Raw genomic sequence first — 22,647 nt, forward strand, 5'->3', positions numbered from 1 at the left:
AATGGTATCCACGAGACATATGACGACACCAATAGAAGAGAACAAATGACCAGTAGAGACCCACGGTGACCATTACAGTTTCCATTAAAACCAATACAATTCCCAATTTAACAATTAAAACCATTACAAATTCTATGAAGGTTTCTCCAGCCATCCATCCATCCATCTTCTATACCGCTTACTCCTTTTCAGGGTTACGGGGAACCTGGAGTCTATCCCAGGGAGCATCGGGCACAAGGCGGGGTACACCCTGGACAGGGTGCCAGTCCATCACAGGGCACAATCACACACACACTCACTCACACATTCATACACTACGGACACTTTAGACACGCCAATCAACCTACCATGCATGTCTTTGGACTTTTGGAGGTTTCTCTCTCTCTCTCTCTCTTTCTCTCTCTCTCTCTCTCTCTCTCTCTCTCTCTCTCTCTCTCTCTCTCTCTATATATATATATATATATATATATATATATATATATATATAATATATTTTTATTTCTAGGTTTTTTTTCAGCAGGTTTTTTTTAGTGCTGCCCGCAATACTACAGTGCTGTGTGAATTACAGTGATATGATTTGAGGATAGATTTGGGGTTGCAAGGATGGCATGTGCCACCCTGTACCACCCACGTGCCCACAGTCCTGTCTGTCACCTCATCCTGTAGATTTTGTTGTTGTTGTTGTTGTTGTTGTTGTTTTTCACAATTCGCGCTTTACTCATCAAACACAACGCAAAACCACACAGCCTAATTAACAAATATACATGCAGAACGGCCGCAACTTTGAATTCGCTCAGAAGAGTCGTTCAAAAAGAGCCGATTCGTTGGCGGAGACTCTAGTGTGTGAGCGCTAGCGAGCGAGCGAGCGCGCGCGTGTGGACGCACGCACGAGCCGCAGATAGGATGGCTGCGCTCCCCTGAGCCGTTAGCGCTTAAAAACTCTGTCCCGAAGAACAGAACAGGAGGAAGAGGTGAAGGAAAGAAAGACAAGAAGGAAAGAGAGAGAGAAACGTTAGCTCGCTACACCCGACGCCACTCGCCACTCATTATGCCGGCGGAGGTGAAAGAGGTGAGTTTTTTTTTTTTTTTTTTACCCCTCCTTCATTTTCTCCTCTTATTTGTTTCCTGTTTCCCTTCGACCTTTTTTATTTCCTCACGCGCCGCATCGCATCTGCTGCTTTTTAAAATAATCATCATCATCATCATCATCATAAAACGAACCAGCGCGCGCATCACCGCTCTCTGGATTTTTCTATCACACACACACACACACACACACACACACAGGCGCGCGCGCATACACACATGCACGCACAACATGCAGCGATTTGCAAGATGTTCTGGTTGGTTATGGATAACGAGGTGTATAAACACCCGCAGAGACGCTTTTGTACGAGAGTGAAATCCTCTGTAGGGAAACGCACGCTCTCCCAAGCGGAAGCCGATGTAAATATGCGGGTTTAGCGCGTGATTAACTATCATCAGGCTGCAGGGCGTGTGTGTGTGTGTGTGTGTGTGTGTGTGTGTGCGCGCGTGCAGGAGATGCTTTTGGCTTTCTGCTGAAGCGGTGCGCTGCTCAGCTCTGAGGGAGCGTGTTGGTGGGGGGTGGGGTTAGGGGGGGTGGGGGTGTCTGTTGGGATGATGGTTCCTGCTAAGACTAGCAGGCAATACTGCAGAGGCATAGGTGTGTGCGCGCGCGCGCAGGCGCATGTGCGCTTGTGTGTGTTTTCCATGAGCCACTGACAGCATGCAGAAAAACTTCTGATCGTTCATGCTTATCGGGAGAAGGTGAGCGGAATTAGGGGAGAGGAATATTCACAGAGGATGTGAAGCAACTGTGGAAGACCCAAACATGGTGCATCTGCCTCACGCATCAACGTTGGTCCACAGCTGCCCGGGCCGAGACTTGAGGTGATGCAAACAGTGCATATCAGTTCTATCTCGGCTTTGTCATCAGTGAATGATTCATCTGTCAGACTCGGGTTTCTGACAAGACGTTATGGCCGGCGTGCCTCTGATGTGCCCTTGAGCGGGTCGTGCTCGTTAGGAACGCTGAGCCCGGTTGTCCCTCGGTCTGTGCGGTTAAACTGATAAGCGTGTTTGACGGCGTGATTGAGCACCGTGGCCAGTGGGGAGAGAGAAAAGGATGAGGGGGATGATAGAGTTAGTGCTGCATTTACTCAAGCCGATTGCACGAGCACTATTACAGGGTGTCACAAGATTGCAGGGGGGGTGACGAGTGGCGCCGTAAACGTGCCACATTTTGGAGTGTTACAGAGCTTATGCAGAGGAGGATTGGGAATTAATGCCGCAAGGAGGACTGCGGGATCACAGAGAATCCCACGGCCTATGGGCATGAAAGCATGCCGGCTGTGGAGAGCTCTAATGCAAATCCCTTATGACAAGCTCTCACACTTTGCCTTCTTCCCTTCGGCCGTTCCATTTCAGACCTATTTACGTCAGATTGAGAGCGTGGACGCTCCGAGTCGATACATCAGTTCGAGATATCAAATCTACAGCCATTGCCCCGTATCATGAGATCTTGTACTCTGATACTGACATGCAAAAAAAAAAAAAAGCCTTAAAAGTGAATTCTGTGACTTTTATCCAGTATAAAGCCCAGTTGCACTTTCCCTGAAGGTTGTTTGATGTGTTCACATTAGCCACGCGTAACCACACTCCCCGAAAGTCCAAAATAAGCAGATTTCGAGCTCAGCCTTTTGAGAAACACGACACCAAAGTCGAGCACTTGACAGAAGTATGCATGAAAGTGTTGTCGAAAAAGACTTGTTTTGCAAAAGCGGGATTCAACAACTGCCCTTAGACTTTTACAAGCGAGCGCTGTGTACAAATTCACTACGAGGTGCGCAGGACGAAAAGCACCGTCCACGTCCGTTAAATATCAGCACTTTTGACGAGACTTTAACACAAAGCAGCTTTACAGAAACCCAGATGTAGAGTTGGATACGTAAATAAGATTAGAGGCGACGGTGGCAAGCAAAAACTCCCTGAGAGGACATGAGTAAGAAACCTTGAATCTCCAAAGAGAACCCATCCTCCTCTAGGTGACACTGGATAGAAGGATAATAAATCGTTACTCTTCTACAACTGTGTACTGTAAAATGAAGCAGTACTTAGTGTGCTGTGAGTACCGGGATGAGCACAGGACAGACTTTTATTATTACAGCAGCAGCTCTTAACCGATTGTCCACTGAAGCAAAGCTGTATCCACACGGGACCATCTACAGCGGCAGGTGAACCACAAGCATACAAATCTTCAAGCAGAAGTAGAGCATCAGGCAGTTTAAACAAGCACAGTAACAGAAGTGTGTGAGGATCCGACAGCGCCATCACGTGAGTTCGCGTACGTGTACGTTTCTTTAACGAGTGGTGTGCAAAGTTTTGTGTTTTTTTTTTCTCTCTCTCCATGGATCGACGATCGGCATCATTGTCACATCAGTCTGTTGATCCTCGAGTCGCACTGCTTCGGAGAATTCGATGGTGGTGGTTCGGTTCAGAGCTTGGACTGTTCAAAGAGAAAGAGCATCTCATTGGCATGCTTAGTGTGACGGTGAAGGGCCGATGCTTGTTTCCAGAGCAATCAGGCGTTTGTTGCCACACTGTCACACTGATAGTCCGGCCGTCCTTTTTTATAAACGCATGGCTGCCTCCCTTAACTGTCTCATCATGCACTGTAATTTAAAAAAGATTGCTTTATGATTCGAAGACAAAGCAACTGTACTCGAAGCTACGAACGGCTTGACAGTGCAGTAATTACTCTAATGGGGCTGAGAGATATGACCGCAGCCTAGGAACACGGATGGAAAACAGTAGGATGTCATCCATACTAGCGTTCTCAGCAGTGATACCGCTTATCAGTTTGGTAGTGTAGAGCTACTCGAATTCTGTCGTTTTTTCCCCCCCATTATTCTGCAAGAAAACAACGCAATTCATTAAGAATGGAATCAACATCGGGTCGTTATTCGGTTTATCGTTCGTTATCTAATACCGAACGAAGTGCCAACTCAGTGGCTGTGTTTACATGCAGCGATTCTGATCGCAGCTCCCAAACGAATTGTCGGTAGGAACCTCGTCATTTACGTCCATGCCGTATGTAACGCGATCAAACGCATGCGTAGAGAGCGGTTGAGCGTCAGCATTGACGAGTCTAGGCAGCACATTGGGCTTTTTTTTTTAAAAATCATGCCGCTTGTGTTTTTAAGGAGATTTGAATCATTTCCATCTTCGCAGGAGTGTGATTTATTTTATTTTTTTTTGTACGGCCAGCGATAAGAAGAGTTTGTTTGGTTGTTGAAAATAATACAAAATGCACGCGACGCTAAAAGCAACTGTCTGGAAGAAATGCGCAGGTTTTTTCTCGAGTTTTTAAAAAAAACAAAAAAAAACAACAGAAAAACATTTCTACAGAATGTTGTGCATGCTCACTGAATGTCTAACGATTATTAAACGCTCAATCAGACGCAGGATGTCGGTTTGCATCCTGCGTCTGCTTCAGAGTGTTAGTTTGAAGCCCGTCTCACATCCCATCCAACGTCCAGTTATTTTCCGCAAATTCAAATCCATAACGTGCTTCCTTACAGTCACGCAGGGTGAAGTTTCATTCGAATTGACCTCACTTGGGCTTACTCGCTTTCGCGTGAGGTGTTTACATGAACCTTTTGATTATTCTGATTTACACTATCAATTGAGCTGCCATTTTATTAGGTACCTACAGTACTATATATTAGAAACTGTCTATTAGGTATTATGTAAGTGTATCTGATAAACGAATAAAATATCAAATATTCCCAAATGTTAAAAATGCATTAGTGGCTAATGTATTATCCTCACTTCACGTTACCCCACCCCCACTGTAAACGCGTTACTTGCACAGTGAAGTTACTTCGTCTAATCGTTTAAACTTTTGTCCTTAAAGCACTTTGAGATTTTATTTATTTATTTATTTATTTTTAGAATTTGAGATTATTTCTTTTTTTTTTTTTATTTAATAGCCTATTTAAAATGTCAATACTGTCCTAGCAAACTCTGTACCTGTGGTTCTAGTAGTTACAGCACATCCACAAGGTGTTCTGCACCGCTGCCAGTATTACCTCCAGTAATAACAACATTAGCAGCAAAGGGTTTTATTGCATTTTGTGGCAAGAACATTGTCATCATGAACTCGACTAAAATGTAACCCTACTTTCGACTGCTTTTTTTCTTTCCACCATTAGTGAGTGTGTAGGCGAACATCTCTCAGGTTGTGCTGTGAGAGTGTATGCGTGTTGAACGCTCCAAGCGCAAAGAGAAAGTAACAGTGAGAGAGAGAGAGAGAGAGAGAGTGAGAGAGAGAGAGAGAGAGAGAGAGAGAACATTATTTTTGCATTTCCATAAATTCCAATATCTCCAGTACAGACAGAGACATAATATGTCAGACCATATTGATACTCCGGGTTTTACTAATGATAAACATCTATACCTGGAAAGCAGCAGACACTTATAGTTGTAAGTGTTGTAATAGATAATCCAGGGAAACGAGGCTGTAATTGCCAAGTCTTAATAAGTGAAGCTGTGAATAAGAGTAGCTGCTGAATTTGGCTGTGCATTTAGTAGTAATTTAAAAAAAAAAAAAGAAGAAAAGAAGCAAATATGTTTAAGCAGGTCATTGGAGACACAGAATTAAGCACGTTTACATAAGACTGTACTTATAAACTGGGTCGTTTCTATATCGACTGTCTTCCTGTTCAATTTGGGGACTTTCTCGTGAACTGGCTTTACACACACACACACACACACACACACACACACACACACACACACGCTAAATATATTTAAAGTTTGTTGTGTCTAGAAAGTTCTGGCTGAAAGAAACTCGTGCATTATTCACCAGTCCTAAGTGTATCGGAGCATGCTGTGCATTTATTTTTTTTTCTTTCCTTTTTTTCTCTTTGTGAAAGAATGTTTGTGAGTTATGTACAGTGAGATGAGAGTCATTTCACAGATTCGCCCTGGGCCCTTTTTAAGAATTCATCACGAGATATTCAGAGACGTTTTAATTATCTGAGACTCGTTTTTTTTTTTTGCTTACATTCACGTATAAGAGGGAGATAAAGCATCAGAATGTCCTCTTTAAAGAATAATCCGTATCTGCAGGCTCACGTTAGCCTTTAGGCCTGCTAAGATCAGCATTTTACCCAGGTCAACTTCTGTTCCTCTGGTCAGCGTCTGTTATTACTAATGCCACTTCAACTGACCCTCCCCCCCACCCCCCGTTGTCTTTGGGCCAAAGGAGCAGAGCCTAGAAGATCCTGCAGCTTTGCCCTCAACTAAGCAGACCAAAGAGCCAACTGAAGAGGTGCCATCTGCAGAAGACATACCGGACACGCCGTCCTCTGACCTGAGCACGTTCACGTCCACCAATGGAAGCGCACAGAACACGGAGACTAACGTAGGTCACGTTTCTGAGCAGTGGGTTAATGGAAGAGTTGCGACGATGGAAGTCGAGGAAAGCTTTATGAATGTTGCCCTGTGGTGTACCGGCTAATAAGTAATAGGTGATATGTCAGAATATGATTTAGGGCTGGATTTTAACATGCTTGGTTTAAAATGCACAAATAGAAATATACTGTTTGTCTGTCTATCTATCCATCTGTCTACCAACTGAGGAGGTGCCGTTATATACACTCGCTGGCCACTGCATTACTAACACACATACACTGCTCATTCATGAAATAATCCAAACAGCGATTCTGTAGCAGCAGTGCAATTCATACAGTCATGCAGATGCAGGTCAAGAGCTGGTTTGAGTATTTCAGAGAAAAAAAAAACTGAGTTCTTGGGAATTTCACACACAACGGTCCATAGAGTTTAAACAGTATAGAAGAACAGAAATATCCGAGGCTACTGTGAGCACAGACTCATCCACCTCAAGGCTTGATGTGGTGTGCATGCTGACGTGCTGTTCTGCTCACCATGGCTGTAGAGAGTGCTTATTTGAATTACCGTAGCCATCCTGTCAGCTAGAACCAGTCTGGCCATTCTCCTCTGACCTCTCTGAGATCACGTCGTTTCCCCGTTCTGATGTTTGATGAGCATTATCCGAAGCTCTTGACCCGTATTTGCACTGGCTGATTGGATAATTGCATGAATGAGTAGGTGTATGAGCAGGTTTTCCTAATCAAGTGTCCAGTGAGTGTGTATTATTTTCAGTGGTATATAGCTTTGTCCATGTGATGCATATCATTACTATATATCATATTGTTGATTCAGAACATGCCATGTCATGTTAATGAAGCGCATTAATTCAACAATGCTGTGATTGTATTGGGATGCTGCTGCAGAATGACGAGAGCTCAGGGATAGGGACAGAGAAGTCCTCCAGCCCTGACACTGAGTTGAACCCCCTCAGTGCTTCCAGCTCTCACGAGGAAGTTGTGCCAAAACAGCTGGAGGTGAGGATGCCAACCTACAAAACACAGATACACAGACTCGCATTCATTAAAAACTCTGTACAACTCGACGGCATGCAGTGCTGATGTAGGCATCGGCCATTTTGGCATTCTGCAAGCGTCACTTGTATTCTGCCGAAATGGTCTTGATTCTAGGTTGTATTTAGTTCATCGTGTGTGCTTATACGTGCAGAGTCATGTCTGCATTTTTTTCATTCACATCGCATGCTTTGACAGGATATTGTGCTACATTGTCTTATGTCTTTAGATATGGACATAACACTCTACAGATTTGATCAAATTGATCGGCGTATACATAGGATCCGTTTCATTGCGTCAAACCTCCCTGCTGCTGGCAATATTCCAAGCTCAATAGGAGCTCCTCTGGATCTCATTTCAAAGTCCACATTAAAGTAATTTTCAGCTGAGTGAGAAATTGTTTCTGTGTAAGTTGTGCATGTCAAGTACTCGGCTAAATATAAATTCAGCCCTTGTTGCCAGCACAGCAGAAAATCATTACAGGATTAACAGCATAACAGATAGAATCCCTGTTTTAGGTTTGGCTTTCATTTAGGAACCCTTAGTCCCTTAAAATTGTTATAAAAATGTTACAAATAGGTTTAAGAGTAATAAAAAAAAAAAGGGGCTGATGAATCGATGGTTAAAATTGGAAATAGGACCGAGAGAATAACTCTTTCAATGTCCTTTTCTTCCTTCTCAGGAAAGTATAACTGATGCAACAGAGACATTTCAGACAGCTTGTGAGGGCTCCCAAGATTCAGAGGGCATTCTTACTTCCAATGCCTCAGTGGAGAAAGAAGATGAATGTAGTTCATCTCAGACTGCAACAGTAACCCCCGACTCTGACACCAACACGTCGTCTGACACTCCGGCTGAAAACATCAAAGACCAGCCTGTCAGGCATAGCACTCTCCAAAGTCCTCGGGTAGACCTCAGCAATCATGGCACCATTCCACATGCTTTCCTGTTCCCTCCTTCTTACACAAACCTGCCATCCAGGAACTACTTAGAGAACTGCTATACCCTCCCACTTCACAGAGACAGCTTCGGTCGAATTGGAGGACCGGTGTGCAATGGCGCCGCCAAGGGAGATCAGGACGGTGCTGACCTGAGGTCAGGAATCCCTGCGATCAGTCATCCTATGATGGGTGGAACCCTCCCCTTGAGACCTACACTGGATCTTGCGGTTGACGATCACCTTGGTCCATTACCGCATCCCTTCCTGCAGGATCTGTACAGGATGCAGACCCTGATTCCTCATAAACGTGCCAGCATGGTCAGCCTGGACACCATTCGCAAGGACCCTCGGTGGAGGGACCCTAACTTGCGGGAGGTCATTGCCATGCTTAGCCACCCCATGGACCCCGTCAAGTCTAATGCCGCCGCCTATCTGCAGCACCTCTGTTACGAGAATGACAAGGTGAAGCAGGACGTGAGGCAACTCCATGGCATCCCCATGTTGGTGGGGTTGTTGGACCACCCCAAAGCCGAGGTGTACCGCAAGGCCTGTGGAGCCCTGAGGAATATTTCCTTTGGCAGGGATCACTTCAACAAGGTGGCCATCAAAAACAGTGATGGCATTCCTACACTGCTGAGGCTGCTGAGAAAGACTAGTGACATGGAGGTCCGAGAGTTAGTTACAGGTTTGTTTTATTTGGCATTCAGCCATTATTCAGTGGCAGTCGGTTGAGCTGTTGAGCTGAGAATGTACATGGTACTGAAGATACGTTGGTACGTTCATGGTTGATCATTCTATCACTCAAAAGTGAAAGCCATAATCTGCCCTCTCAGGAACCCTGTGGAACCTCTCATCTCACGAACCCCTGAAGATGGCCATCATCAACAATGGGCTTCAGACACTGACCGATGAGATCATCATCCCACACTCGGGTTTAAGAGGGGATCCCAATGACCCATCCAGACCAGGAGCACCAGAATGGACCACAGTTTTCAAGAACACATCTGGATGTTTAAGGTAGTTTTTGCCGTATATATTTTACCGTGTCAGTCCTCAATTTCCTAGCTTAATACTTCCATGAATGTGGTTGGAGTTTCATTGAACCACATGCAAAAATATTTAAGCATTTATTGTGATCTGGTTTTGAGATTCTCCTTTATTAATGGTAGTGTGTAGCTTATGTTTACAAGAGCATTTTCCCCTGCAGGAATGTGAGTTCAGATGGGGCTGAGGCTCGACAGCAGATGCGTGAGTGTGAGGGACTTGTGGATGCTCTGCTCCATGCCCTTTACTCTGCTGTGGCTAGGAGGGATATGAATAACAAGGTAAAATAACTAGAACAGGGCAAGATGGCCAATAAAAGAAGAATAGATTAAAAACAAACCCCACAAAGGCATGATGAAAATCTATACTGAAATCTATCTAGCTGGACCTGGATATTGTGTAATATTACCTTCTTATTGCCTTGCAATATAAAGTCTGTACTCCCATGAGGAATGATCCTGCAATCCAAAATGTAATCAAAAATGGTGTTCTTTCTATCCATCTATCTATCCATCTATCTATCCATCCATCTATCTATCTATCTATCTATCTGTCTGTCTGCCTGTCTATCTACAACAAGGTCCATAAGGATTTGGACAATGGCACAATTTTCATAATTTTGCCTGTGCATACTCCCACAATGGATTTGAAATGAAGCAGTCAAGATCGTTGTTTACTTTGTTCAGTCTCTTTTGTGCTTTCCGCAGTCTGTCGAGAACTGTGTCTGCATTCTACGTAATCTATCCTACCATGTGCACAAAGAGGTACCAGGGGCAGAGAAATTTTACAGTGCCCCAACTATTCAGACCACAAAGCCAAGGAGCTACCAGAAGAAAAAGGACGTGCCCGATTGCTTTGGTGGACGTAGTACCAAAGGTTAGGTATTTAATGGACATGTCTTTGAGTATCAGTTCCCACAGTCTCCATAGGCGTTGCAGGAGGAGAGCAAACGAACAACAGAAGCTCACAGAGCGTTTCTGTCTAGTGTATACTTGTATATGGCTAGAATGGCAATAAAGCTCTCTTCTTTACATAATATATTATGGCCAGTTTGAATAATTGCTATTTTGTAATGATGTACTGAAACAGGATCTGGGTAATCCCAGCCGTTGTAATGTCACACGTCAACATATATTCTGCCATTGTGAATGTGTCTTTTTTTTTATGATTTTTTTTTTTTTATGTGTTTTGCTTTCACACTGTTGGTCCGACTGTCTTCATCTGCAGAGGAGTGGTTCAATCAGTGTGAGTGTGCTTCTGTTCCTGCCTTGCTTTGAGTGTTCAGTAGACAGTGCTGCAAAACCTTGATGCTTTATTTCCAGTCATGTCACATACACTTGATTTTTTTTTTTTTCCAGCACTCCCTCTCCAACACCCACAGTGCCTCCCACACATATACTCAAGCTCTGGACTGTGTAAAATGCTTGATGCTTGAGATTTTTTTGAATCACGCCGCCTTTGCAATGCTTATAGTGGTTTGCCTTTTCCAGGCCGGAAACACGGAACGAGCGACAAAACAAACAGCACTTTGGACATGTCCAAGCGCACGCTCCCGACGAAAGGTGCACATTTCCCTTAGTTTCACCTTCGAATTGTATATTCTATTCAAACCATCTATATCCATACCCATACTCCATTTGGATCCTTTCACCACACGGAGTTCTAATCCATCCCCTCCCCATGTGGAATATGAAATATTTCAAAAGTAAAACTTTTTTTTTAAAGAGCAGGCACTAGTTGGTTTTTTTTTGTTGTTGTTGTTGTTTTTGTTTTTTTGTTTTTTTAAATATAATGCATGCGGACTGCCAAGAGACAGACCCGAAGGTTAAGCAGCGTGTTAAATTCAGGACCAAATTTGTGGAGATGTAGGCACCATATGTAGTTTGCTAGTCTGCATTCAGCCTGAAGTCAAATGTGTGTTAAGTTTGGCAGATGGAGAGAGTGTGGGAGCAGCATTGCTGAGGAGAGCAGGCGGGTCACAGGAAGACGACAAAGCTTCTGAGGGAGGCCTTGAGGGAGGTGAACCAGGGAAGCACAGATAAGCTAAGGCGAGTGTTCCGCACCAAGTGGAGATGAAATCCAAGCCAAGACAGCGTTCGTTGTGTGTAGGAGGGTAATTAAGTGTTTTTTAGCTGCTGTGTCAAGTATGCAGAGAAAGGTATTTTTAAGACGAGAGAAATAGCGGTGCCGTGATGCGCTGAGACACTTGTTACGCTCGTGTTTCGTGTCAACACGTCATGCTGGATTCTTGTTTTTTTTTGCCTCTGCGTGGAAACGTCATAGATTGATCAGACGAGCGCTTTTTACATGGATGAAGAAAGGATCGCTGTGTATTTAAGGACTTGCATCCTGTAATTTTATGTAACTGGGTCACTGAGTGTAAGAGTGACTGTATCTCTGGTGCACTTGAATATCTGAACACACTGTTATCGAAATCCTTTCAGATACCATCGCAGCAAAAAATGGTATCGGGCAATACCTAAAGGTCTGTTATCAGCGAATTCAGCGAAGCACTACCCGTGTATGCGCGTGTGCCATCCTGTCGGCATGCCGACGAGCCTGTTTTAATGATTGCGCGAGCTGTTAAGGTTTCTTAGTGCCAGATTTGTCAGGAATCCAAAATAACCTCAGAGTGGTTCCTGAGAAATGAAAAAAAAAGAAGAAGAAAAAGTTGCTTACACAGAAGAGCTTGAGAGCATAAATAATACAAATCATAACTTACCGTATTTATTTCATATATATTTTAATCGATGCATCGTAACCACCAGGGGGGGGTTGAGCGGATGTTGACAAAGGTAAACAGTGTTTTTATTTGGACTTCGGTCCCTTGAGTCACCCATCCGTATCCTTTGGAAAGCTTCAGTGGAGATAAGTAGGCTTGGTTCAGAGGATCAGAAACTAGGCTCATTGCTGTGCTGGCTGAATCGTTAAAGACCCTTGAGAGCTTGTAAAAAAAAAAAAAAAAGTTCTTAAGAGTTTCAGCTCTGTATTCATCCGTATTTGTGGGAACATGCCTTGGGTCGTCTCTTGCCACTGTGCCTTTTTGGATTTCACTTACGCTGTCTGGGGCATCTGATGCTCGATAGAAGGTTCCGTCGAGCAGGAAGACTTTAAACAGGGCCAGCAAAGATGGAGCTCACATAGCATATCAATACCATTATTAACGTCGTACATATTACCATAAAATTCTTGAAATTGCATCTGTTTTGCCCTATGCTTTACTCTCATGGTAAACTGCTGTTTTTACTGCACATGCTCAGTGTCTCTCACATCCATCTCATACAGAGGTTCACTTGTTGGATTATCAAATCAAGTTGAATCACTCATGCCGACGTTCTCTGCTGTTTGATGTAGTGTCTGCATGTACGTCTGTGCAGGTCTGGAGCTGCTCTACCAGCCGGAGGTTGTGAGGCTGTATTTGTCACTCCTCAAGCTGAGCCACAACCAGAATACTCTGGAGGCGGCCGCAGGGGCCCTCCAAAACCTGTCTGCAGGACTCTGGGCTGTGAGTAGGATGCTTAAAACATTTTTTTTTTTGGAGGAATATAAACCCATGGCTGAATGAGAACCTGTGTTACAACAGGATGAAATGATCTTCTAAGACCCACACATGCAAATGCGACTCACTCTGTATTTTTTGCATGTTTTAATAACTCATAATTCTGCCTCTCTTGGTTGTCAGTGGTCTAATTACATCCGAGCAACTGTACGGAAAGAGAAAGGCCTGCCTGTTCTGGTCGAGCTGCTCCATTCAGATGCAGATAAAGTGGTGAGGGCTATTGCTATTGCCCTCCGTAACCTGGCCATTGACCACAAAAACAAAGATCTCATTGGTAAGAATGGAATCAGGTACCTTTTTTTTTTTTTTTTAAAATCTGTAATTTGCATCCACTATCTAGGTTCTCCTCATGGCACAGAGGCTGCTCTGAAAATCACATCCTTATGGGAAAGCTGCATAGGAAATGCACAATTAGTTCTAAGAGAGGCGCGTGATTGCCAACAATCGCTGTTGACAGGAAGAAAGGATCTTCTTATGCTTTTTCATCATCATTTGTGGTCATTTAAAAAGCGTTTATGAATTCATTCCCACCTGCTGTACACATGTTTAAAACACAATGTTTTAAACCAGTGCTGCTGTATTGTATGATTGATGCTTTTCAATATTCTCGCCGTTCGCTTTTGCTAGGGAGCTACGCCATGAGGGACCTGGTCAGCAATCTGCCCAGCGGCCAGCAACGTCCTGCCAAAAACCTGGAAGAGGACACAGTTGTGGCAATCCTCAATACCATACACGAGATCATCACTGACAACCTGGAGAATACTCGCTTCCTTATTCAGGGCCAGGGGATCCAAAAGCTGGTGGCCATAAACAAGACAAGGTAGATAATCCATCCATCCATCTTCTATACTGCTTTATTCTTTTCAGGGTCACGGGGAAACCTGGAGCCTGTCCCAGGGAGCGTCGGGCACAAGGCGGGGTAGTAGATCATGTACAATGTAATGTAATGGACCAGCTAAGGCAAGCTTGGTGTCCAGAATCTTTTTTGTGCGACATAGACTTCCATTATTAGTGCATTGATCTTGTAGATCTAGGAACACCCCCTTTGGTTTAGCAATACAACAGGCATAGAGACATTAATAGAATGGAAGGAAGGAGTCTCCAGTGTCAGCGCTTTGTAACAGTTTTCCCCCCACAGGAAAGTCTGGAGGACAGAGGATTTTCCAGTTTCTCTGTAGTATGACAAATAAAGTACCTGATTTTTTAAATTTTTTTTTAATTGTTGGTATTTTGCTGTGGAATAAAAGATATGAAACACTTCAGGATGAAATGTTATAGGACGTATATACATAGTATAGTATCAGGGCACCCCATTGTGAATTATTTTCCTACATCAGCATTCCCCTGCCATGTTTTATGTTTGTTTGAACTGATGGGATATGCGTTAGATTCTGTTATTCAGATGAACGTCATCAGCATAGAAATCGGTTCAATCATGTCACTGACTCGCAATTTCAATTCTACAGCCAGTCCTTGAGAGAGAACAAAGCAGCATCGCATGTACTCCAGACTGTGTGGGCCTACAAAGATTTAAGGCACACACTGACCAAGGGAGGCTGGAATAAATCTCACTTTAAGGTATTACACTTTCAATAATATAGGCCTTTATATTGCCAAAAAACGAAACAAAAACAAATAAACAAAACCCTTCAATAGAAAATCACTAGCTGGTCAAAGTAAAATGAATGACGTGTGATTGACAGTTTGGATTGTGAGGTTGGATGTGGTTTATATCTCCAGCCAGCAGTATCTGGAGTCCCCAAAAAGCAGAAGAATGCAAAGCTAGGCAACGATGACATCACACTTCCCTTAATGGAAAAAAACCAAGGTCAGCGCTATCCTTGGGCTTTGTCCTGATTACTTTCAGAATGCACACTCATGATGCCCTACTTACAAGTAAAGAGTGTGTCTGTGTGTGTGTGTGTGTCTGTGTGTGTGTGTATGCGTGAGTGGGTGCGTTCGTTCATTCATGCTTTTTATATTACGGACATTTTAAGGCACATGCTTGTGCTTGCTTACATACACATATGAGTCTCTTCTTCAGATGGATACTGCAGCACTGATCAGAGTGACAGAGTTGGAGACGGGCCATGCCATATGATAGAGCGGGAAACCTTCCAGGTAATCTTGCATTCATGGTATGGTAATAAGACACTATCCGTGACCATTCGTCTCGGGTTAGACACTAGAAATATTTTCATGTTCAGTTCTTAGAACGAATATGAGCGGACTGCAGGGGGGTTTTATGACTACAGGGAATCTGTAGCTACATTATATTGTTTTCGCAGGCGGTAAATGATAAGCGACATTTCATCAGGACTAGTAGGCCAGCTGTTGGCTTAGTGGAACGCACTCCTCAACCCTTGGACTCTTGGGTCTGATGCCCCATCTGGTGAGCTCAATTGCCAAGTTTGCAGATGAAAATAGACGCTTTTGTGTGTTTTTCCATAGATTCTGTCTCTAAGGACAGACTTATTTATTTATTTATTTATTTATTTATTTATTTATTTCAAAATCAAGTCTCTCCTTGGTGGCAAAACAAATAACTGTCGTTCTCCCACACACAAAGGATTTTATAAGGTAAATTCTTAACCATTGACTAAACACAGATATTCACCGAGACCTAAGAAATGATTTCTTCTTTCAGCACACGGAGGACGTTTGCAGCAATCTTTAGCCAGACTTTAGTTAGATTTCGTAATTCTAATGTGTGTGTGAAGTGTATTTTATTTATTTATTTCTCTCTCTTTTTAGAGGTGGAGGTACAACTTGTATAAGATATTGGCGTGACTGGATCTGCACTAGGATCAGGGTTTGTGAAAGAGAAGAAAGTAAAGCGTACCACAGATTTTATTCCAGCGTCTTCAGAAAGCAGAAAATTGACTCTTTTTTTTCGTTTCTTTCTCTCTTTTTTTTGAGAATTTGACTGATTGTGCCTGTGGTATTATTATTTTTTTCTTTTTCCATGCAGTGTTTTGCTCTCCTGCTAAAATATTCTCTGTTTTTAGCACCTCCGGCTCCATTGTTCCAGAATAACGTACAGATATTATATGATCCCAGTACTGGTTAATATTTGATTATGAACCATATATATCCTTGTATTATTTCATTTTTGTCAACAAGACATATTGTATAATAGTGCTAATATTCTTTAACTGTATGCAACACAGACCAGTATTCTATCTTGTTGTTTTTTTTTTTATGTACAGCAAAGAGATGCAACCAGCGTATATTATGGATATTAAATGTGACTAGCAGTCTATGGAAATCACAGACAAAAGTCATTGTGCCATATTAGTCAAACAAGTAATTCTTACTGGATTGAATTGCTTCTTCATTGTCAGTGTTTTAACTGCTTGACAATAAAAGGCTTTTTATCATTTTGGTCTTTTTGTCTTTTCTAAGCGAAAGGATCAACAGAAAATTAGCTTCGGAGCAACGCACAGGCAATACGCAGGCTAATTGAAACCATTTAAGTGGGAAATTGAATGAAGGGATCGTAGGAAACGTTTTTGTCTTTAAAGGACTATGGCATACATATTCCATAAACCCTAATTCAGTATGTCATTACTTGATGAGCCATAAACCATAATGCCTTAATCCACCCTACAATAAATAGATTGGCTAACTGAATCATTTAATAGGGGAAATTAAGTGTGGAAGGAAAACCAGTAAAGAAATTAGGTTGTCTTTATGGGCCTATGACATGCGTATCGTGTTCGCCTCACGCCTCCAGGGTCGGGGGTTGGATTCCCACCGTGGCCCTGTGTGTGCAGAGTTTGCATGTTCTCCCCGTGCTGAGGGGGTTTCCTCCGGGTACTCCGTTTTCCTCCCCCAGTCCAAAGACATGCATGGTAGGCTGATTGGCGTGTCTAAAGTGTCCGTAGTGTATGAATGGGTGTGTGATTGTGCCCGCGATGGATCGGCACCCTGTCCAGGGTGTACCCCGCCTTGTGCCCGATTTCCAGGTGTCCAGGTTTCCCCGTGACCCTGAAGAAAGGATAAGCGGTGTAGACGATGGATGGATGGATGGAAGACTGGCTATATGAATCGGGTAATTAAGGTAGTAGAGAAAACCATAGGAAAGATTTGATTATTCCTTTTCACTTAATGCTTATTGTTTCTATACAGTACGAGCACAAAAACTGGACATGACGCAGCGGAAATGACCCTGGATGTGCTGCAGAATCGTTAGCTGAATCTGTTCAATCTACACTGCAAGGATTTTGTGGAGTTTTTTTTTGTGTGATTGTTGAGGCCATACAGTAAATGCCTGATTTGCTGCAGAGTTTTTGTTGTTGTTGTTGTTGTTGTTGTTGTTGTCATCATTTTCTTGCGGAAAGCTACTTGAATTGGCGAAATTGCAATAGCAGGAAATTGTTTTGCACGGACTTTCGCAGTGATGTTTGTCGGTAGATGAGACTTTTTAGCGGTGCTCATATTCAGTGCATGTGAATCAAAGAAGGATTTGGCTGAACGCATGTTGTGATGATGTCACATGACGTGTCTTGGCCCAGATCTGTGGACGATCTGAGGTCATTTTGAAAAATTGCAAGCTCCTCGGAATATTGTAGAGTTTGCTTGACTTTGCGTTTATTTCTGCGATCACAAACTCGTGAAATGAGGGACTGACGAAAGACCTGATAGTGTGTTCATTTTTTATCAAGAAAACTAACACTCATATTGTACAACTCTGTAAACGAAACATTGGGATTGGGACAGCCTAAGTTGGGCAAGCTATAATTACAATACAACTAAAATTGTTTTTTTTTGTTTGTTTGTTTTTTCCAGATTATCCACGAGTATCACTACCATACAAACACTTTCCGATAAATCTACAGGTTGCAAATCTTGACATCTTTGTAGATTACGATTAAGATTGATTGTGTGACTTCAATGGATTTCTATGCAGTTTAAAAATGAAATTTATCGTTCAGAAACTGAGATGAGCCGCTGAATTCTGGAACGTTCGCTTTGAAATGTTGCCGTTTCCGAAGAGCTAAACGACGTCAAACCGCCGTCATTTCGACCGTCGAATCGAAAAACGACGTCAGACCACCGTTTCGACCCCGCTGTTCACGTTAACTCACTTAATCTCTGCACAGGCCTCCAAAAATGCCAGCACACATTCACCTCATTCAGTGAAGAAGTCAGTAATGCAACAAAAACTGAAGACCCAACAACTAATCTTGAAAATTAAGACAATCGGCCCTTTCTCATCTCACCGCTCAGGAAAATCCCCAGTGTTTAATTAACACCTAGAGTGTTTATTTGACTTGTGGTCATTTGTGTCCGTTTGGACATATAGAAGCACTCTAGGTGTGAATTCAACACTGGGGATTTTGCTGTGCAGGACATTCAAAAACACCACAAGGGCCACGCTTGAGAAATGACCCCAGATCAGTTCCTGTCCAGAGATGCCTCAATGGAAAACCCAGCAGCATGGCCCTCCATTCCAGAGAGAGGTGAACATGTCATTAGCGTGTTTGGCGAGGTCTCTGCAGCTACGCATCCTAAGCTTGGACTCATCCCCTTTCCCTCCTGCCACATTGGACGACCTCCAGAAGTCCATCCATGCAACCGCACCCACTGCTACAGGACCCAGCTGTTGTGGTATCGGGCTCTCCAGAGTGGCGAGAAAAACAACAAAGCATGCAACCAACAACTGCCCACAGACTTCCACTGATAATATATTGTTGAGGTTTCTTTCTTTCTTTGGGAAATGGCGTAGTTCATATCCATCCTAATTACACACATGGTACAAATGGAGTGATTAGAGATTAGGTTTGAATAACAGTAGAGTATTCCTTTATGTGTCCTTTGCTTATATATAGGTCAGGTGAATTGGTTTGCTTTTAAATATACGAGGCTTAACGTGGTAGATGAAATAAATGCGCAATTCATCCATAAAAATTGGGTACTCAAGGAAAACTATTCAAATATTAATATATTAATGGAAGGCTGAAAAGCCAAGTCTGGATACGTCATATTCATTTCTGCATAAACAAAGCACACACAATATGGAGCTTGGAAGAATATGATTTTTGTATATTTGTATAATTTCTGTCCAAATCAGGTTGTAGAGTCTTCTGCAGGTTCTTCTTCTTTGAACGGTCGGTCCATTCAGATATTTTTTTAAACAGTCCGAGATAACATTTCGTCATTCACTTGCATTCACTAACAACCTTTAATTTTCTTCAACATCACGTCGTGTTATTTGTTCAGCATTAAGGGCACCATGTACATTGTTTTTGCTTAACACAGACGCCGCAGAAGATCAGGTTAATCTCAGTTTAACCCATCAGAGAAAGAAACGAAAGACATTTTCACCATCAACCCAAAAGCCTTCAGAAATGAAGCTTGTAAATGAATCACATGCAAATGAATCACATGCAAATGAATCACATGTAAATGAACCATATGAAAATGAATAAATAAATTAAAGACAGAAATGAAGCTTCTGAGAGGATTAATCGCAGATTGTTGTTATTGTCAGCTAGACAGCAGCAGCTCAGATCCATCCACTCTTAGTGTATCAACCATTCAGATGTCTGAGGTGGTCAGCAAGTCAGGCTTTAATGTATCTTCACAAAAACAGTCAGAAGACCCAAGCACTCCTTATGTCTGTAAATCCAGGAAGATACTAACAAGATGTCCCAGAAGCTCTGCCGCAACCACATAAAAGCTTCAGCGTGAAAACCTTGAGACAAATGGGGAGCTTCAAGCAGAAAAGTCAGATATGACGCCAGGAATATCTCTGTGTGCCTCAAGAACTCAGAAGAAGATCAGAGACCTCTCCCCAAGTCCTGTTTAAGACACCACTGCTCGAAAGATCAGTGAAGCCTCCTGCTTTCAAAAGAACACAGAGGACTTTCAAATGCCAGGAAAAGTTATGCGACTCTGGACAACGTGAAGACTCCTGCCCAAACACGTTTCAAAGACCAGGTATTCTGAGACCAAAAAGAATCTCCTGAATCTCTAACATGGAAGAAAGCTCTTGAGCAAAGATCCACGAATATAAGGCCTGGTGCTGTGGGCAGGTCTAACTATCAAGAACGGAACAAACCAACGGAACGAGCCTTCTCGGCTCTCCTCCCGTCATGGTCATGTAGAATCTCCAAGGTTTGGACCTTTTCTCGAGCGAAGTTAAATCTCTGCGATGACTCAACGCCAAGCCAGAAGTTCACAATGAAGTCCTTTCATGAAAACAAGCCTGATGGCAAATATGGTTTAATAGACAATCAGGACCCAGCTCCAAGCATGTCTAGTCCAGTTGATAGGGTCAAACAGCAGAAACCCAACATACTCCAGAACAGCCTTCCATCATCTCCAGCCCAGAGATCACCCAGGCCATATTCAGTGCCACGAGCGTCTTCACAGCCAGTAGAATCTGAGGCCAGATTCATCAGCATCAATTGCTATCCAAGTCCTAACTCTGACTCTTCGTCCTTTGGCTTGCGATCCAATCAGACCAACAGACAGAGGGCAAACATTTCAGAACACCAGCACTATTCTACCATCCTCGAGCCAGTGGAACCCATTCAGAAATCCCAAATTCAACCCGGATCCACTTTGTCAGAAGAGCTTAGATGAGAGTTTGCTAATCAGATTATGGTCAGATTACTAAAGAAGCATAGGATATGAGTGTTTCACTTGTATTTACTTGAATCTCCTTTTTGTATCTTATTGGTTTGTATTTAACAAAATTCAGAATCTTGAGAGGAAAAGAAAATTACATTTACAAAAAAAAAAAAGATACTTATAATAAAATACTTATAATTTTTCACAAAAAAGTAAAGAATAAAACATGATAAGATGTTAGGATTACCACCCTGAAGTTGATTAGTTTCCTATATCAGCATATCCCAAAATGTTTTATTACTCTTATATCAAAGCAATTTGCAACCGTACTTTCTATTTATTTATTAAAGAATGACTCATCGTATATTTTATTGGTTTATAGTTAAGTTTAATGTTGTGGAACGTCCAAAAAAAACAAGTTATTTCCTATTATCACGTACACCCATCAGCCAGAACACTGAAAACACTGACAGGTGACGTGAGTAACACTGATTATCTTGGTACAGAGGCACCTGTCAAGGGGTGGGGTTTATTAGGCAACACGTGAACAGTCAGTTCTCGAAGTTGATGTGATGCAAGCAAGGAAAAATGGGTAAGCCCAAGAGCGACCTACGCAATATTAGGCAGGTGGTTTTAATGTTATGGCTGATGTGTGTTTAACAGCTGTCTGCCCTGAGCACTTTCCCAAAAAACTCAAAAAAAACCTTAAAGTTACAGCTTTATCTCTGACACTGGAGACACGTTCAGAACAGGGTAAATAAACTTACAGAAAACTCTGTAACAACTGTGTACACTTTTTAAACATGTCTATCTGTCATACAAGTCCCTGTGTGAGTTGCTGCTATAGAAACAAGAAAGTATTCTTTAACGAAGGCATTATTATGGAGACTGCAGCTGCTGTTATGGAAACTTCATCAGCACCTTCTGACCAATCTTAATGGAGCATTCGACAGTGCTGTGGTGTAAGAAAAGATAGGTTTAAGTTTACTTGTCAGAAATGATAGAGCTGGCTGTTTGTCTATAGGGAGCAGGAGACAGCCACGCATGCCGACTCCAGCAGTGACTAAGCAATGGAGACGACGATGGCTGAGCTACCTAATCACACAGAAATGCAGAGAAATTCTAAATCTCTGTCAGACAGTACAATGTATAAACCTACACAATAGGTATAAACGGGTATAAACCTGTGCACTCGCTGATTTGAGACACCATTTTTACACGTGTATATTAATATCAACGTGTTGTATTTGCTATAAGTGACCATAGGATGGCAGTGTTGCACAAAGATGGATACTTTTGTTTCACAGGATGTGTGGAGAATATGGATGAATTCGATTTCATTAAAGAAGTTATTTGCAGTTTTACTTGGTCTCTGAAAGAATATCAAAGAAATGTTTCGAGCAATAGTTATAGCCATGGCATCCATTTTATAACCATGAACATCAGCAGAACTATTGCCAGAATCATATCACCCTGCAGCTCTCGCCTTGTTTCCCACTGATTCTAAGCAGGGTTGAGCTTGGCCAATACCTGGATGGGAGACCTCCTGAGGAAAACCACGGTTGTTGCTGGAAGTGGTATCAGTGAGGCCAGCAGGTGGCGCTCACTCTGTGGTCTGTGTGGGTCCTAATGCCCCGGTATAGTGACGGGGACACTATACTGTAAAAACAGTCTTTCGGATGCGACGTTAAACCGAGGTCCTGACTCTCTGTGATCAACTTAGCTCAACTTTGAGAGCGCTTTCAAAAACCGCAATGGGTACCAACTTTTGTACATGGAGTTACAAAAATGATCCCATACATACAGCCGAGAATACAACAAGAATTTAAAACAGACAAAGACAAAATAAATACGTTATTAAGGCCCACTGAAAAGTCACTAGTGACTGAGGTGATTTTATGGCCAACAGAAGCTCGTTCCAAAGTCTAGGCACTGTATTCCAAATACTCTATCACCTTGAGATTTAAGATGAGATCAAGGATCCGACAGACACAGCTGATTTCCAGAGCGAAGCGACCTTAAAGGTTGATACAGAC

The 22,647-nt window shown here is 42.7% G+C and overlaps 1 protein-coding gene across 3 annotated transcripts; it reads left to right on the forward strand.

The window, feature by feature from the left end:
• The first annotated feature begins 853 nt into the window (after positions 1–853).
• On the forward strand, positions 854–16,404 carry arvcfa (ARVCF delta catenin family member a). Of its 3 annotated transcripts, XM_017488321.3 has the most exons (17): positions 854–1,069; positions 6,290–6,448; positions 7,341–7,451; positions 8,170–9,112; positions 9,261–9,444; positions 9,635–9,752; positions 10,179–10,347; positions 10,699–10,716; positions 10,962–11,033; positions 12,849–12,976; positions 13,154–13,304; positions 13,658–13,850; positions 14,497–14,608; positions 14,771–14,858; positions 15,075–15,151; positions 15,319–15,422; positions 15,785–16,404. In XM_017488321.3, exons 1-16 carry the CDS (start codon positions 1,049–1,051, stop codon positions 15,409–15,411), a joined length of 2,637 nt encoding a protein of 878 aa, XP_017343810.1. In that variant the 5' UTR covers positions 854–1,048; the 3' UTR covers positions 15,412–15,422; positions 15,785–16,404. The 3 variants fall into 3 exon arrangements, with proteins under 3 accessions (XP_017343810.1, XP_017343811.1, XP_017343817.1); XM_017488322.3 differs by lacking the exon at positions 10,699–10,716; XM_017488328.3 differs by lacking the exons at positions 6,290–6,448; positions 7,341–7,451.
• Positions 16,405–22,647: the final 6,243 nt, after the last annotated feature.

This window comes from Ictalurus punctatus, chromosome 16 (genome assembly GCF_001660625.3).
Source record: "Ictalurus punctatus breed USDA103 chromosome 16, Coco_2.0, whole genome shotgun sequence".
Taxonomy (NCBI): domain Eukaryota; kingdom Metazoa; phylum Chordata; class Actinopteri; order Siluriformes; family Ictaluridae; genus Ictalurus; species Ictalurus punctatus.

Coding starts and splice junctions, on each gene's coding strand:
- arvcfa (XM_017488321.3), top strand. CDS start 1,049: ATGCCGGCGGAGGTGAAAGAG. Junction 9,445..9,634: donor AACACATCTGGATGTTTAAG/GTAGTTTTTGCC, acceptor TTTCCCCTGCAG/GAATGTGAGTTCAGATGGGG. Junction 13,305..13,657: donor CAAAAACAAAGATCTCATTG/GTAAGAATGGAA, acceptor CGCTTTTGCTAG/GGAGCTACGCCATGAGGGAC.